The sequence below is a fragment of the Myotis myotis genome, unplaced genomic scaffold (assembly GCF_014108235.1).
Source record: "Myotis myotis isolate mMyoMyo1 unplaced genomic scaffold, mMyoMyo1.p scaffold_m19_p_3, whole genome shotgun sequence".
Lineage (NCBI taxonomy): Eukaryota > Metazoa > Chordata > Mammalia > Chiroptera > Vespertilionidae > Myotis > Myotis myotis.
Window position 1 is genome coordinate 186,554,444 of NW_023416335.1, and position 16,469 is coordinate 186,570,912.

Genomic DNA, 16,469 nt, shown 5'->3' on the forward strand with positions numbered 1-16,469 from the left:
GAACAAGCATCACAGATGGACTCATCTCTAGCAACTTTTTTAAAAATATATATATTTTTATTGATTTCCGAGAGAAAGGGAGAGGGAGAGAGATAGAAACATCAATGATGAGAGAATCATTGATTGGCTGCCTCCTGCATGCCCCACATTGGGGATCGAGCCCACAACCTGGGCATATGCCCTTGGTCGGAATAGAACTCAGGACCCTTCAGTCCGCAGGCCGACGCTCGCTCTACCCACGGAGCAAAACCGGCAAGGGCAGCTCTAGCAGCTTTTGAATTAATTTGTATCTGGGTCCCAGATTCTTGCTTCTGTATTTTAGCTTTAATACAACCTGCCTCTCTGTCCCTCTCTCTTTTGAAAACTCTCCTAGTTCAAAATCTGCATGTTTTTATCTTGTCTTGTCCTGGCAGGTCGATGTAATCCAATCCTTACAAAGGTTTTTTGGTTGGAGTGGAAAACTAGTTAATATTAGGCCACTGTTTCCCCAGGTTTTTGTAGAATGCTCTAAGAATAAATGCATGCTATAATATATGGCTTCTCTTCATGTATTCATTCCTCGTCTCTTCTCCCAGCCAGGATCAGCATACTTCAAAGCCTCTACATAGTCATTTGGTTGTCTCTGGCTGTGCATTCATCAGACTATCTGTTGCATAACAGTGCAAGTAGTTTTTTAAATGTTTAAAAACATTTACCTAAGAGGTCTGCTTACTTGATTTGCAGAATCTTAACAAAATAACTGGTGGGGTTTTACCTAGTCTGGATCTTTGAGGAAGTTCTTTCACTTGGGACTTTATGACAAAAACAAAAATAGGTCATCCGAGAATGACTGATTTATGTTGCAAACTCAGGAATAATTACCTACATTGGCATATATTGCACAAGAGTCTTTTGACATGACTTTGAAATTTATTCTTACTAGAGAACCAATAAAAGTCTTAGTGCCAGCTTGGCCAGGAGAACCAGCCCTTTGGTTCAAAATTCATTACATAATCCAGGTTTTTCTGCCTGTATTAGGTTATTCTTGTTCCATTCTCAGCTGTGACAACCACATCTTTGTATCAGGGTGAAAGAATTTGATGTACTTGTATTAGTTAAAAGTTTGATACCATGTTAATTAGCTAGTGATTAATAATAGGAAAGAAGCAAAGGGAAGGCCAGGCATTAGAGGCATGTCATTTGGGCAGCTTCACCAGGAAGCTGCATTTTTGCACTCTCCAGCAAACCAACTATTAAGTGGCCAAGCCTAGATTCCAACCTAAGCTGTTCCTCATCTTATCTTTGTCCCAATTAACAACAGGCAGGGATTAATTTACCAAATTGTTCTGCCACTGAGCCAGAAGCTAAGAAATTTGAGACATCAGCCAGGTACATTGGATGGGTGTATAAGTGAGGGAAGGAAGACAAATGGAGATGAGCCATGCAGCATTCTGCAAAACACGGGGGTGGGGGGCGGGAGGGGGAAGGGAACTGGACAAAGGGAAGACAGAGGCATGCTGAGGATCAAAAAAATAGCCTAGATGTTTCCTGCTCCTTTGATAGTCATTGGGGAGGCATTTAACCTTTCTGACAGTCACCTTCTCATCTGTGAAAGGCTTGTAATTAGGATACTAGTGCTTACCCCAGGGAGGGGTATAAATATCAGATGAGATGAGAGGTAAAAGTAGGTCTAGCACCACATAAAATTAATCATCTTTGTTAGGTTTTGGGCATGATGGAGTATGACTTTGATTCAAATAGTGTAAGTGCTGATCTTCTAAGGAGGATGTGAAGCTTTTGGCACTTTCTCAAATAAGTAACGATAAATTTTAATTGAATTCGGTACATATGTCCCTCCTAGCATCTCTCAGCTTCCATTCCAGCCGGCCTGGACTTAATTCCAACAAAATACTAGCCTTGGACAAGTTATTGATCCTCTCTTTCAGTTCCCTCTTGGGTATCACGGGGATAATCAAATGGACCCCAAAGGGATGCTGTGAGCATCATTTAAAGTCAGAAATGGGGCGTTAATATGATTGGCCAAGGAAGAGTGGCCCTCTTTTCCTCTCTGGTTGCTTGAAGATAAACCTTCATCATGAATGACACGGTACTCATCCAGACCAGGAAGTTCATGACCAACAGATTACTTCAGCAGAAGCAAATCGTCATTGATGTCCTTCACCCTGGGAAGGCAACAGTACCCAAGACAGAAATTCGGGAAAAACTAGCCAAAATGTATAAGACCACACCTGATGTCATCTTTGTGTTTGGATTCAGAACCCACTTTGGTGGTGGCAAGACCACTGGCTTTGGCATGATTTCTTGGATCATGCAAAGGAAAATGAACCCAAGCACAGATTTGCAAAGACATGGCCTATATGAGAAGAAGAAGACCTCAAGAAAAGAGCGGGGGGGAAAAAAAAGAAAAAGAAAACAGCGAAAGGATCGCAAGAACAGAACGAAGAATGTCAGGAGGGCTGCGAAGGCCAATGTTGGTGCTGGCAAAAAGAAGGAGTAAAGATTCTTCGGTGAGTTTATCTGTGATGGTTGTGCAGCTTTTTCATGAGAGGATTAATAAACTATAAACTTAAAAATAAATAAATAAAAATAAAGTCAGAAATGGGCCCAATTGGTGACTCAGTGGTTGAGCACTGACCTATGAACCAGGAGGTCACGGTTTGATTCCCGGTCAAAGCACATGCCTGGGATTGTGGGTTCCATCCCCAGTGTGGGGCGTGCAGGAGGCAGCTGGATCAATGTTTCTCCCTCATCATTGATGTTTCTATCTCTCTTTCCCCCTCCCTTCCTCTCTGAAATCAATAAAAATATATTTTAAAAAAGAAAACCAGGAATGGAAAATACCACGTAGTGATGCTTTCACACCCAACATGTTAAGCAAGGAAAGAGGTCCTCTTGTGAGAACCTAGAGGCTGGGAACTGAGCAAGGGGACAGGGAAGCCTGACTCCTGTGTAGCCCAGAGAAGGCGCATAGTCCACGCTCTCCAGGAGGAGGCAGCACCGCGGCGGGAGCAGGCCGCTGGCCAGGAGGGGGCGCCCGAGCGCCGCACTGCAGCATCCCGGCCGCGAGCGGGCTGAGCTCGCGCGTCCTGCCGCAGTCCCCAGGCTGCTAGTGGGAGCGAGGAGACTCCTCTCCGGCTGGTCCGCTGGCACTCGCTGCTGCTGCTGCCGCCGCTCGCAACCCTGATCGCAGCCCAGCGACTCCGAAACGCAGCCTGCACCCTGGGCTGCGCGGCGTGGAGCGGGGAGTGATTCCGAACTTGCAGGGGACTGCGCTTCTCCCGGGCCTGGAGACTGTGAACAGGTGAGTGTCAGGAACGTGCCCAGGTGGCTCTTTCGGGACGACCTCCTGCAGACCCTTCCGCGTCCCTGAGCCCTGGGTTCTGGGTGTGTCCTCCTGGTCCCTGGGCCCCCAGGCCGGCTCTGGGGTTCCCCAAGAGGGAGCCGTGAACGCAGGCGCCCAGAGTTTGACAGCGCCCTGCGAGCTGGGACCCAGCGTGCCCTTTTGACTTGGGCTGCATTGGCCCTCTAGGCTGCCAGCAAGTGACCTGCGAACGGTCCACAGTGGGCCTGTTTATCATCCAGGGTACCTGTTGCTCCCGGAGCAGCGCCACAGCCAGGGGTCTGGTACAATTATTCTCGTGGTTGTGGGTGCTGCGTTGTAAGATGAGGGAGAATTCGGGTGATGAGAGGAGGAAAACTTGATTTCAAGGCTAGAGAGGGGGCAGCCCAAAGAGAATCTCATTCCCACGCCCGGGGTGGAGTCTTTGCTTCCCTAAACAGCTGCACTTTATTTTGATGATAAATACAGAAGTTAGTTAGAAAAAACTAGTACCTTATAAAGATGCTTTTCTTGTCTTTTCTTTATTATTTTTTTAACCAAGAGGAAGTGGGAAGCATGGGCCTTGACAAGTAGTCTTGGGAATGATTTATTATGAATGAAACCTTTCTTTAAATATTTTTTAGATGAGGTTATTAGTGACCTAAATGTCAGAGGTCTAAGCTCCTGGGAGGTAGCCACTCTGTTTGTATATGCTTAGCATAAATGTGGAATGAATCAATTAATGCATTAATAGCGTAGGATTTGGAGGGTAGCTCCTGTTTTTCTTCTTTCTAAGCTTTCTTTTAGGTCTTTATTGTTTAAAAAAATCACCGTACCTTTAATCTCTTAAATATCTAAGTTTATGTAAGTTTAGCTTTGGGATTTATAGGAACTCAGAAGTTTTTGTCCTGGTAAAGCACTGTCTACATAAAAACTAAATGGCAACTTCTGGATTCAGCCAGAATGTTTCGGCACAACATTAAAACTAATAGTTTTTTTTTAGATCCATGTTATGGGAGGTCTTGGTTTATGAATTTTTTAAAAATATATCTTTATTGATTTCAGAGAGGAAGGGAGGGGGAAAGAGAGACAGAAACATCAATGATGAGAGAGAATTGTTGATTGGCTGCCTCCTGCACATCCCCCAGTGGGGATCAAGCCCACAATCCAGGCACGTGCCCCCGACCAGAATCAAACCTGGGACCCTTCAGTCCACAGGCTGACACTCTCTATCCACTGAGCCAAAGCAACTAGGGCTATGAATTGTTTTGAACGTCAGAAATTTGGCAACAGGTCACTTATTACAGCAATTTATGTAACTTGACATTTTCATGAGAGAAATAAAATATTGAAGGATGTATGTCAGTTTGTGTCTTCCTTTAAGTCATTTTTCTAAACATGACATAAGATTCCGAATAACCAGATGCATCTTTATTATGTTGTAAATGAAAAAATTAGCCCAAACAATTTATCTTTCTTATGTGAAATTCCTATTCCTCTGAGGCCATTTGGGAGTTACTGAAAAGCTACTGAAATATCTGACTTAACAAATGTGGTTTTCTTTTTTTAAAATCACATTTGATGGCTACTTTCATGAAGCATCAATTGTATTGACAATAGGTAATGACCCAGGTTTTTATGTGTATGCAAATGAACAATTTTGCATGAAATAACAAATTGTTGTTTATACAAGCTCCAGACACTGGCATGGTCTATGTTTTAAAGAAATGCTTGCCATTCTTGTATAGAATTTGCATAGTTAATGCACCTTTATATATTATGCTTCTGTGAAACTTCTATGATGAAGCACTAAACACAGAGGCCTCTTCTTAATGAATGCATATAAAGTTAAAATAAGGACATCCTGTGATCCTGGCCCAAATATGGGACTGGACAAATAACAGATGTTAAAGCTTCTGGGTTTGGTACTATTAATGATTACTAAGAAGTTTTTTTCGTTATTGAGGATGAAGGAAACTATAGCCAATGTTCATGTTGACCTTTTCATCCTTCAGGGGAAGTTCTGGCACTTTGAAAATCAGTACATACAAAATTTGTTAGGTACAGGTTGATAGCTTGGATGCATAATGAAGAAAACAATTATGTGTTGATGTCTTTGGAGAAATTTTCAGAAGGAGTTTTACTTTTATCTTGCACTGGAGCAGCTGTAAATGTGTAGATGGCAAAACGCTGGCAGGAGCAGCTTACACATTTAGATAACAGATTTGTGTTTCAAAATTCTCTTTACAGACTGGAAAACTGGATGAAAGGAAGACTGATGTGATTAAGTTTAACCAGGATAAAAGTGAAGTCTTGTATTTAGGGTTAAGATGTTGACTGCAGATGTGCAGAGTGGGGAAGTCTGCAGCTCATGTGGAAGAGGAGTGGCTGTGGGGCAATACAACCATGGTGCCCAGATAATGAATAGAGAAAATGTCAGTGAACTTGAGCTGGGTCACTTTGTCAGGTCACATCTCTAGTGGGGAATGCAGTGGATGGCACGTTTTTAGAGTAATTAAAATGGCAAGTGTCAGAGGAGAGAGCTGCATATGGTGAAGAGGGAAGGTGAAAGTCAAAAAAGCATAAACAAGACCCTACATCCCGTGACGTACAAGGGGAGATGCTGGCCCTCGCTTCCCTAGAAAGTAGAGCCTGGGGTGGGGCAAAGGGTCCTCATAGCTGCTAGGCTACCTGAAGGGCTCTGAGTGGCCAAAAAGAAAAGGCTGACAATGTTTCTCCTTCCCCTCCTCACCTGAGAGTGGTAACTCAGACACAGGCTGGGTGTTGCATGGTTGTCTGTTCATAAGGATTCCTGCAATGGCTGGAGGATTCTTTGGTTGACCCCAAGGCTCTTTTCTTTTCTTCTTAATATTTTTATTGATTTCAGAGAGGAAAGTAAAGAGAGAGAAAGATAGAAATATCAATGATGAGAGGGAATCATTGATCAGCTGCCTCCTGTGTGTCCCCCACTGGGAATCGAGCCCGCAACCTGGACATGTACCCTCACCAGGAATCAAACTTTGACCTCCTGATTCATAGGTCAAAGCTCAGCCACTGAGTTGCATCAGCTGGGCCCAGGGCTCTTGTCAACTTTGTATTTCTATGGTACTAAGAACCCAGGTGTCATTCCTGAAGCACCCACTTAGATAAAATGTGCTTATGTTTTATGGAATATAATTAATTTCCCAAGTGTTAGGATAATATCATAAACTAATTTACTTGAATTTTTCATAGAAAAGGGCATGGCATTTATCTTTTGTGTACCAGGCCATTGTGCCAAGAAAAATATTAAAATATGATCTATATATTACATAACAATTCCTGGAACATGAGTATCGATCACATGACTTGATCATGTGATCTAGTGTCAGCTGAGATAAAATTTAAACCTTAAAATGCAAATTCAATTGTGTTACATTGGGGTTGACTACTATGAATGTCTATTACTTGGCCCAAAGGGAAATAATAGATAAAGAGTTCCAAATGTGACTCTCCCCATCACATCTGTTTGCATCTTGGAAGTTTACAGACACATGGTAAATGCATGTAGTCACATACTCTGAATATTTGTTATCAATTACTGACAGAAAAACAATGAAAATATTAATATTCATTAAATATTCTTGAGGAAGTACTTTAGAAAATGCTATTGTAAGTGAAAATACATGTTTTAGAACCAAAACAGATTGAAATTCAAGTCCTGGATCTGGATCTGTCATTTAATAGTTGAATCATTTACAGTAAATTACTAGAGCCCTCTTACAGGATTGTGGTGAAGGTCAAAATGGAAAATGTTGATCAAGTTGAATAATGGCTGGCATCGAGGAGATGCTTAATAAATATTAATGCAAATCTCTTTTGTCTAAGGGTTGCAGATTTGCAATGATATGGTGAACCCAAAGGCTGGAACCAAAACGATTTTCTCAGCTCTTTAGTTTGAACGACAGGGAGTTGTCTACCACCACCCAGCATGGCTAAAAGTGCAGAGGTCAAATTGGCAGTATTTGGAAGAGCAGGCGTGGGCAAGTCAGGTAAGTTTTGTTGTGGTTGTGGTTGTTGTGGTTGTGTGTGTGTGTTACTGCCTCCTGGGATTGGGCAGGAGGGTGGTTGGCATTTCGCATAGTCTCATGTGCTCTTTCAGATGAAGTCTCTTTTTCTTTATCCAGAACTTTTCTTTTGCATAGCCAAGTTTTATGTACTCTTTTGCTTATTCATGATAAAGTAGCTTTGTTGATAATATGCAAGGCAATGGATATATCATCGGTCTTGGTATTTAGAGGAAGGATATTAAACAAACCTCTGAAGAAATCAGATTGCGGAAATTAAAAATATATTTGCTCCTTTTTCTCTATATGAATTCCTAAGGGGCCAATTTTATATCTCATTCATCTTACTAGTCTCAGCAACCAGTCAAATGCCAAGCATGTATTGTGTGCTTAATAAATGCTAGTTGAATAAATATGTCTTTAAAAGAAACAGAATTGCATTATTGTCCAAAATCGGGGAGGACTGGTGAGAACTTAGAGTGACCAAGCAAGACAGTTGCCAGGGCCTCTGGGTTGAATTTAATGATCAAATTTTGGCTCCGATGAGTAATTCTCACAAAGTGCTGAAGGCTTTTTGATTCCTCACTGAGAAAAGGCTTGCATACCTTCAAAATTCAGGGTGAAAATGGTGAAAGTGAAGATGTATCTAATCCAATTTGAAAAATATACCTCAGATTTTATAATTAAAGGATGCTAAGTAGGCTTTTCAGATAATGTTGCTTTGATCTCTTACCGGAGAAAAGACCCATAAATTACTGCATATGGAGCCTTTGGTTCTTAGGAGAGGACTCTAACAGCTACCTGGTAGGAGTGTGTGTGTGTAGAGGGAAACCCGTTTGGATCTCCCAATACAATAGGTAATCCACATCATCTTAAACAAACACACATGTGCAGCTTTTAATTCTGCGACCAACCTCTCTTTCCTAACCTGCTTTCTGGCTTATTTTCAGCAGTAAATCTTCCCTATTCTATGTCTTTCTTTTTTCTTTTAATCTTTTCTGCTTTCACTCTTTCCTTTGACTTGTTACTCGCTCTTGCCTCTGGCAGAAACCAAGCAAAGAAAATAGATAGTTGGCAAGGCTGAGAAACTGCCAGCCTTCACGAGATGGAAGATAGAGTAACTCCTCCCCATTAATCTCCTCGGTGTTTCCCGATGGCGTGAGAGCCTAATTTCTGAAGTCGGTGGACTGGTCTGGAGAATGAGGAAACTGTGCCAGGGAGTGGGGGATGGAGGCAGGGGGTGTGTGGGAAGGCCTGTGCTCCTCTGAGTCCTTGGTGACTGAAGGGTCAAGGCCTGGGTCGGACTGTTTATTATTCATTCATCCAAAATTTGTCATAGGCAATAAGGGGAGGGGATTTATTACCCTTATATCACTTATCAAAATAAATTCCACATGGTTTGAAAGTTGAAAATAAAAAGCCAGTTGGGAGAACCTCTTAGCTGCAAGTATATTCATCTCAGAGCAAGCTGTCTACCTCCTATCAAGGTGAGCCCATCAGCCTGAGTTTAGACCCCAGTTCACTTTGTCTTCCTCCCAAATTGTTTATAGTTTTGATTATTTTCTCATTCTCTACTGATAGTTTTCCTTGATCATTTCTTTGTACATTTCTCTGTCTTTTTCTTTTCTCCAAGTTTATTGAATGTAGGCTCTGCCCTGACTGTCGTAATGCACTTAACTCCCATTCATTGCTTAAAGCATTGCAATCTTCCATTGCAATCATGCTGCAGAAACTGCTTTTGCTAAGGTCACCACCCATCAATAGCCAACAAACATAATGAACATTTCCCAGTTCTGGTCTTCTGTGACCTCTTGTTATCGTTCAGTACAATCACTTATTTTTTCCATTGCTCCTGTCTTCCCAGTCTCCCAGGATATCACATTTGACTTATCTGCTCCCTCTCCATTGCCCCTAACCAGCTGCCTTCATGGCTGCTCATCACAGGGCCCACTTCTCAAAAACCAAAGCTCCCAGGGCTCCACATACCATCCTCTTGTCTTCTCACTCCGTACATCTTCCTATGGCTGAGGTTAACACCTGCACATAGACTACAAATTCTGATGACCTTCGTTTAGTTATGTAAAATGCTCAAGTTAAACTTGTTCACAAAGGCCCTGCTAACTCTAAAATCCTATAGTTCTTTATTAATGAGCAGTCTTTAGACTATATAGAAGAAGCCTATACACATTCTATCACTTGTATTTATTTTCATTTAGGTAAAAATGACAATGACAGACTACATGCCTTTAAACAATTGTCTTTTGTCTGTCATTTCCGCACAGTGTTTTCCTATTTCAACATTAGACTTATTTTCCTGAGGCCTTGTAACCACACCTCATATTGAAAAGTACTATTGGTTTAACTTAAGCATGGGGGAAAATTTTGAAACCTTTACCCATACTTTAGTAAAAACAACCATAGAGCACTTCGTATCTATTAAATTTCTTCTATAAATCTTTGTAAATGTGGGTATATAATATCTTTGCTTAGTCATTATATCATGTGTTCATCTTCCTATTGTACAGACTGTATCAGTCGTATTAGTAACTTTTGTTTTTTTAAGTCTACAAAAACATGACTGAAGCTCCTCACTTACTCTTATGCCTCCCAAAAATGGACATGATCTTTGCATGGGCTCAAGTGAGGTGTTTCTCTCCAAACGCCCAGCATGGGAACTATTCCTGGGGGAGCCAGCTTGAGATCGTGGATTAAAGAAGCTGAGCATCTCTGATTTGACTTGTGTTTGTGTGAATTATTTCAGAGGTCTGAAGTCTCACCGGTCCCATCTACTTTCCCTACATTCAATACTAAATTGAATTTGTGGTAAATAAGACCATATTGTGACTTTGCTAACAGAAAGTAGAATATCCTAGAGTCGAAAGCAGGAGCTGTTAAATTTTATTCCCAAATCTGCACTTGCATAGCCGTGTGAGCTTGGAAACTTCGGCAAGTTATTTAACTTTTCAGTTTCCTCAACTCTAAAAAGGGTATGATAGTGCCTATCTCAAAGAGTTGTTGTTAGGATTGAATAAGCTTTTACATGCAAGTTCATTAGAACAGCACCTGGCACATAGTAAATGCTCAATAATTAGATTAAAAATTTTTTAATTGTGCTCATTTTAACTTGTTATTTAGTGAAACGTACAATCTAAGATATATTTACATTCAAGTGGTTTTCAGTAAAATTTAGAAAAATTATAAGACAAAAATTCCCTATTGCTAGTCACCACACTCCAAATATACACACACACACTTTCTCTTAAATCGAAACTCTGATTAATGTCACTTACAGCTTGACAACTGACAATCAGAACTATATTTCTCATGGCTTATATCTTGGAAATCTTGGAGAGACAGCCAGAAGATGTTAATGTCATCAATAAATTAACAGCCTTAAATTTGAAAGTGACAGCTTTCTAATTCTAGGTAATATATACGACCACTGTTTAAAACTGAGTTTTACATTAACCAAAACTCTTTGGTTGGTGAGTTGACCAAAGAAGTGTCCTTACAGGCAAAATTTAATAATGTCTCAATCACTAAGAAACACTGATAAAACACATGAGGGTTGTGTGTGTGCCCGTATGGCAATATTATACACATATGGTCTTTTTGTGTTGGGGGAGTCGTCTTTCTTCTAATTTTACTTTGAAGCTGTCTTCTAGTGAGTTTACTTGTTGGCTTACGGAGCTTCCTGGTTCAGCATGATGAGAACCGTGGGGATACTGCAAAGCATAGAGCCACCATTTCTGAGATTTCTGAGCCCATTTCATTTTCTCTTCCCTGGCTAAGGGTAAAGCCCTGAAAACATGACATGTAAGACATAGATTTCCTTACCTGTGTGTCAACCCATCCTTTGATAGGCTCCAAGTAATTGAAGCAATAAGACCTGCCATATACCCAAAATGCACACCATATTTATTTAAATGCCTCCTGGACTCATATTATTCAAATTTGTAGTAAGTGTGGGAGGGGCTAAGAGAAAAAGAACTGAAATTTTACATTTCGTTTTACAGTTGACATTCTCATTGTAGAATTGAAATACTGTGTGCCACAGCTAAATATATTTCTTGAAAAGGCTAGTCTCAGAGTTGATTGAGTAATGCTATCCGCGAATTCAAAAGCCAATTGATGCAGTCATCCGTGAAGGCTTTGGGTCATTGATTCAGATCGCTAAGCGAGAAATTGGGTGCCAAACAAACAAGCCTGTGAAATTTTTTCCCTTGAGAAAAAGAGAAGTGATTTACTTTTTCCTCCTTTTTCTAGTTCTTGCCTGCTCTCTCTCTCTCTCTCCGCCCCCCTCCCATTATTAAAAGTTTTGAAATGTATTTTCCTCTCATTTTCAAGTGGAACGGGGACAATTTTGATTTTAAAATGTGACTGTTCCAAACATTTATTTAACATATATATGTACTTTATGGAACTAACCTTTGCGTTTGAGCAATGTTTCTCTACTCCCAGTCGCTATAAACCAGTTTGTTCCCTTCACTCCGCACTTAATAGGGTAGTATGATGCGTCTTTAACATTGTTTTCGAAGTACTTCTAAAAGAAGTAGAGAAACAGCTAGGGTATTTGGGGTATATAAGCATCTCATTACAATAATGTAACTAGCTTGCATGCCTTATTAATAAAATATATGCAAATTGTAATATTAATCTGATTGGACCAAAGGGAGGAAGGTGGCATTGAGACAAGTTTGGATGAGGCTAGAAAAATAGCCATTCCATTGTCATAAAATATGGTGATATGGTTATCTGAGGCATTTCTTTACCTGCAAAGATAGAAAAGCCAAAAGAGGCAAACAGCCTAGGTGAGTTGATTTTCATTTGTTTCTTCCAATCCAAATTGCAGGTGTTTCCTTTGGATCTATGTAAAATTCAGACCTCTGTGTAAGGCATAAGTTGCACTGACCTTTCTCTCATGCCCAGGAGAAGCAAAGGGGAGGAATAGTGCTTATGTGGGCTTAGAAAAAACAGCAAACTAAAGGAAGAAAAGGGGAGGAAAATTAAATCACCAAAATCAGTTGTTTAATCGTGGATAGTTAAACATTTTGTAGGTTGGCAATGATCATTGATTAGACTTTTCTCTTAAGAAAAAATATACTTATGGAGGAAATGATACTGGAAAACAAAACAAAACAAAATCAAGACGTGTTTTTCAAAACCACAAGGAAGTATCCCTATCTCTGCTTTTTTCTATTGGAGTATATTTTTAAAATTCATTGGTCCCTTATTTTTAACTGATGACTGATTTATTCATTGAAATATTTTCCTGTAGTTAATTATCAGTTATCATTCAGTTCCATTTTGATCTTGCCTTGTTTTTTTGGCAACTGACAAGGACTACCTTTGAGGGAAGGGAGTGAAGAGAATTGTAAATCATCCTTGTAATTCCCCTTTTTATTCCTGATATTTTTCCAACTTATGGGTTTGGGGAAATGAGCCAAGTGTTCAAGGTGGTACTGGCCTTGAAGCCAAAATTCCAGTGCAAACGCACCTCTGTTGCTACAGCTGCCTTTGAAAATGGATGTGGTTTCAGAAAAACAGCCATGATTTCTTCCATCCCATTAAAAATGAAAGTAGTTATATTACAAAGAAAGGCACTCTAAAATACACACACACACACACACACACACACACACACACACACACACACACACATATATGAGGAGAGAGATGCTTACCTAGATCACCCAGCTTCCTGGTGCCACAGCCAAGTCTGGAATCCCTGTTTATGACTCTATGAAGGTTTTTGCAACTTTGCGACTAAATGTTTTCATTTTGTATCACTCCATTCTCTTTGATATCCTTTCAAACACCTTACATTAGGAAATGAGATGGTCATTAGAATTTTATAATACAAGGTTTATAAAACTGATGAGTTTTGTTTTTATAAAATAATCCTCAGTGATCAATAAATAAACCAAGGCATGGCAGAGCTTCTTGGGCTCCCTGGGTGTGTTGCCCGTCAATACAGCTGGGATTCTCAGCATCCTGTCTATATAGAAAAATTCCCCTGCAATGCTGTATTCCATGCCTTAGGACTTTAGGTCAAGTGTGAGGAAACTGATGAATCATGTTCTATTTGAGAATAAGTTTCTTGTTATAAAAAAAGAATATGTTACATATGTCCTGTCAATATGATGTAACAATTGAAAGTTTAAAAAGTACCCACTGTCCTGACTGAAAAAAGTAGGGTCAAAACTGTAGCTTCATCTCAATCATGTCTCTTTTCATTCACCTATCAAATGATACATTCATTTGCTGATTGATTGATTGATTTGCACTGATGCAGGCAGGATGGGCTTTGAAGGTACTTTGAAAAATTATAAATTTTTGTAATACAAATGTGGTCTTCACACTATGATGCCCTCATTATTGAAATTCATGTATTCTCCCGCTGTGTTCCTTCACATTTCTGCTTGGAAAAGTAGTCTGGGGAGTTCTGTGGCTGCCCACCCTTGGAGACCCGAGGAGCATGCTCAGCCCAGCAGTCGGCTGTAGGTTCCTCCACTGCATACACAGCATTACAGACTACACCGGGGGTGCAGTTTCTATGCTTTGTAGTTTGACCTTTCAGATATGTAAATAAGTAGATACTGAGTCAGGGTCTTTTTTTTAGGATCAGTAGGTAAGAGCCTAAACTGTTTAGGAAAATGGTTTAGATGCCTGCCTTGTTGGAGAAGGAAGCATGGCTTGTTATAGAATTGTTTGATAATCAAATCTTATCCTTATTTAAAAATCAAAGCTTTAAAACACTTAAATATTTTCAATAGAAATATTTTCCACATAATGTATAAATATACGTACCTGTATATTTCCCTATAAACTTAAATGTTTTTATGTACTTATTCAATTATTCATTTGAGTATTGGTTGAGCACCAACTTTGTGTTCTAGAATAGCTTGCCCATAGTACAGGATTCATGTACATTCCCAAAAGGAAGAGCAGTACCTATTTCTGCTCACCATTATAGCCCCAGAGCCTCAGACAGTAATCAATGCAGACTGGATCCTCAGTAAAACAAATAAATTGAATTAGACTATGCAGTCTATACATGCTTTATAACTCTATTAGGAGGCATATATTTTAAATGGACTTCCTATTATAATCAAAGTGGTTTCCTCACCTCCACTTGAATATCTTCAGTGACAAGAACTCAACATTCCATCCTTAGACAACTGTGTCAGTCAGTCCTCAAGAGTAACAGAACCAATAGGACACTCTATCTATCTATCTATCTATCTATCTATCTATCTATCTATCTATCATCTGTCCATCCATCTATTTCTCTATTTTTTTCTGTCTGTCTGTCTGTCTGTCTATTAGGGCTGGAAACTCAGGTAGGAATTATGTTGCAATTTTAAGGCAGAATTTCTTTCACTCCGGGAAACCTCAGGGTTTGCACTAAAGGCTTCCAGTAATTGCATGAGTCCCACCCACATTATTAAGGTTAATCTCCTTTACTTAATGTGAACCGATTATAGATGTTAACCACATCTACAAAACACCTTCATGCTAACCCCTACATTAATGTTTGATGACATAACTGGGTACTATAGTCCAGCCAAATTGGCACAGAAAACTGTTACCACTCTTTCTGTTAGTTACTTTAACTTCCTTGGAACCAAAGGCTGTTCATTGGTTTCTACTCATTGACTTTACATTTAAGCCCCTAGAGTTACATAGAGCACTTTTAACCCCTCTTCCCTATGACAGCCCCTAACACATTTGAAGATAGCCAGCATGCCTCAGCCCATGCTTGAGGTTTCTCTTCGAGTCTGGTTAATCGTAGTCACCAAATTTGCCCTACAGAAATCATGGTTTCTACTTACAGCACCATCTTTGCTGCCCCCCTCTACCCCCACCCATAAAGTGTTGAGCCTGAAAATGAATGCAGATATTTCAGGTGTGGGATACCCAAGATCAGATCAGAGCACAGCTGTGGTTTTGCTAGTAGACACTTTGCTTCTGCGAAGACATCCTAAAATCACTGTTGCTTTCAGGGTGACAGTGGAGGCAATATTAACTTCTGGGGAGTTTATTGCAAATGAGTCTTAAAAAATATTTATATGCTGTTGCTGAATCACATTTTCTCAAACCTATATCTGAGTATGTGTATTTTAACCCAGGTGTAGAAGTTTACTTTCATCCTTTTTAACTACTGTTTTGTTAGATTTAATCTATCCTCTTGCCTGTCAGGAGCCTTTTGGGTCCAACATAAGTATCATTCTTTCCCACTTTCTGTCATCTAGAAATATGTTAGTTTTGGAACATTATAGGCCCTTGATCCTCTTATTGAATCATAGAATTTTCCACTTTGGTATTATTTAGCTCATTGGAATGATGATGAATCCCAGTGAGGCTTTTGGATAATAAAGCTAGTAAAGAAAAACAAAGGTCTTTGGCTCTTGGTGTGGGGGCATTAACATCATATCATATTACTTCCCTATTCATTAAGTAAGTTCTGTTTAGATGTGCCATAAAAAGGGTGATCTGGGAAGAAGCCTTACATATTAAGCCTTGCTTAATATTTTATTTAACACTAGAGGCCCAGTGCACGAAATTCATGCACAGGTGGGGTCCCTTTGCCTGGCCGGCAATCGGGACTGATCAGGGCCATCTCGCCCAGTCCCAATAGGGGCCAATCGGTGCTGGTGACTGGGGAGGGACCACGGGAGGGACCACAGGAGGGCTCCAGGGTGTGTCTGGCCCCGTCTCACCCAGTCCTGATAGGTGGACCCCAGCAGCAAGCTAATCTACCAGTCGGCTAATCTACCAATCTACCCCCCTGGTGGTCAGTACACATCATAGTGACCGGTCGGTCGACCGCTTGGTCGGACACTTAACATATTAGGCATATATATATATATATATACATTATATATATATATATATATATATATATATATATATATATATATAATTTGCTATTTCTATCTCACATTCTTGTCTTAGGATTCAAGGTACATTGCTACACAAAGTGCATAAGAGTGATTAACTTTTATTGGTTCAAATATCTATACATAAAGTCATCCTTCACTCATTCCAAGATATGCATGTATACTTTTGTACTAGAATGGCTGGATTTATGTCATTTGGGA

The 16,469-nt window shown here is 40.1% G+C and overlaps 1 protein-coding gene and 1 long non-coding RNA gene across 3 annotated transcripts in view; one reads left to right on the plus strand and one right to left on the minus strand.

Annotated features, from left to right (window-relative positions):
* Nucleotides 1-2,156: 2,156 nt before the first annotated feature.
* On the minus strand, nucleotides 2,157-14,992 carry LOC118651372. The gene is made up of 3 exons (XR_004966211.1): nucleotides 14,983-14,992; nucleotides 9,940-9,943; nucleotides 2,157-2,300 (listed from the first exon to the last, which is right to left on the minus strand). It is a non-coding gene; the product is annotated as an uncharacterized LOC118651372 (long non-coding RNA).
* RERG (RAS like estrogen regulated growth inhibitor) overlaps nucleotides 3,073-16,469 on the plus strand; it is a 103,503-nt gene continuing 90,106 nt past the window's right edge. Inside the window, exons 1-2 of one of the 2 annotated variants that reach the window (XM_036300465.1) lie at nucleotides 3,073-3,301; nucleotides 7,187-7,350. In XM_036300465.1, coding sequence (XP_036156358.1) covers nucleotides 7,290-7,350 — 61 coding nt within the window. In that variant the 5' untranslated portion in view covers nucleotides 3,073-3,301; nucleotides 7,187-7,289. The remainder of the gene's footprint in view (nucleotides 3,302-7,186; nucleotides 7,351-16,469) is intronic. The other variant, XM_036300466.1, reaches the window with a different exon arrangement.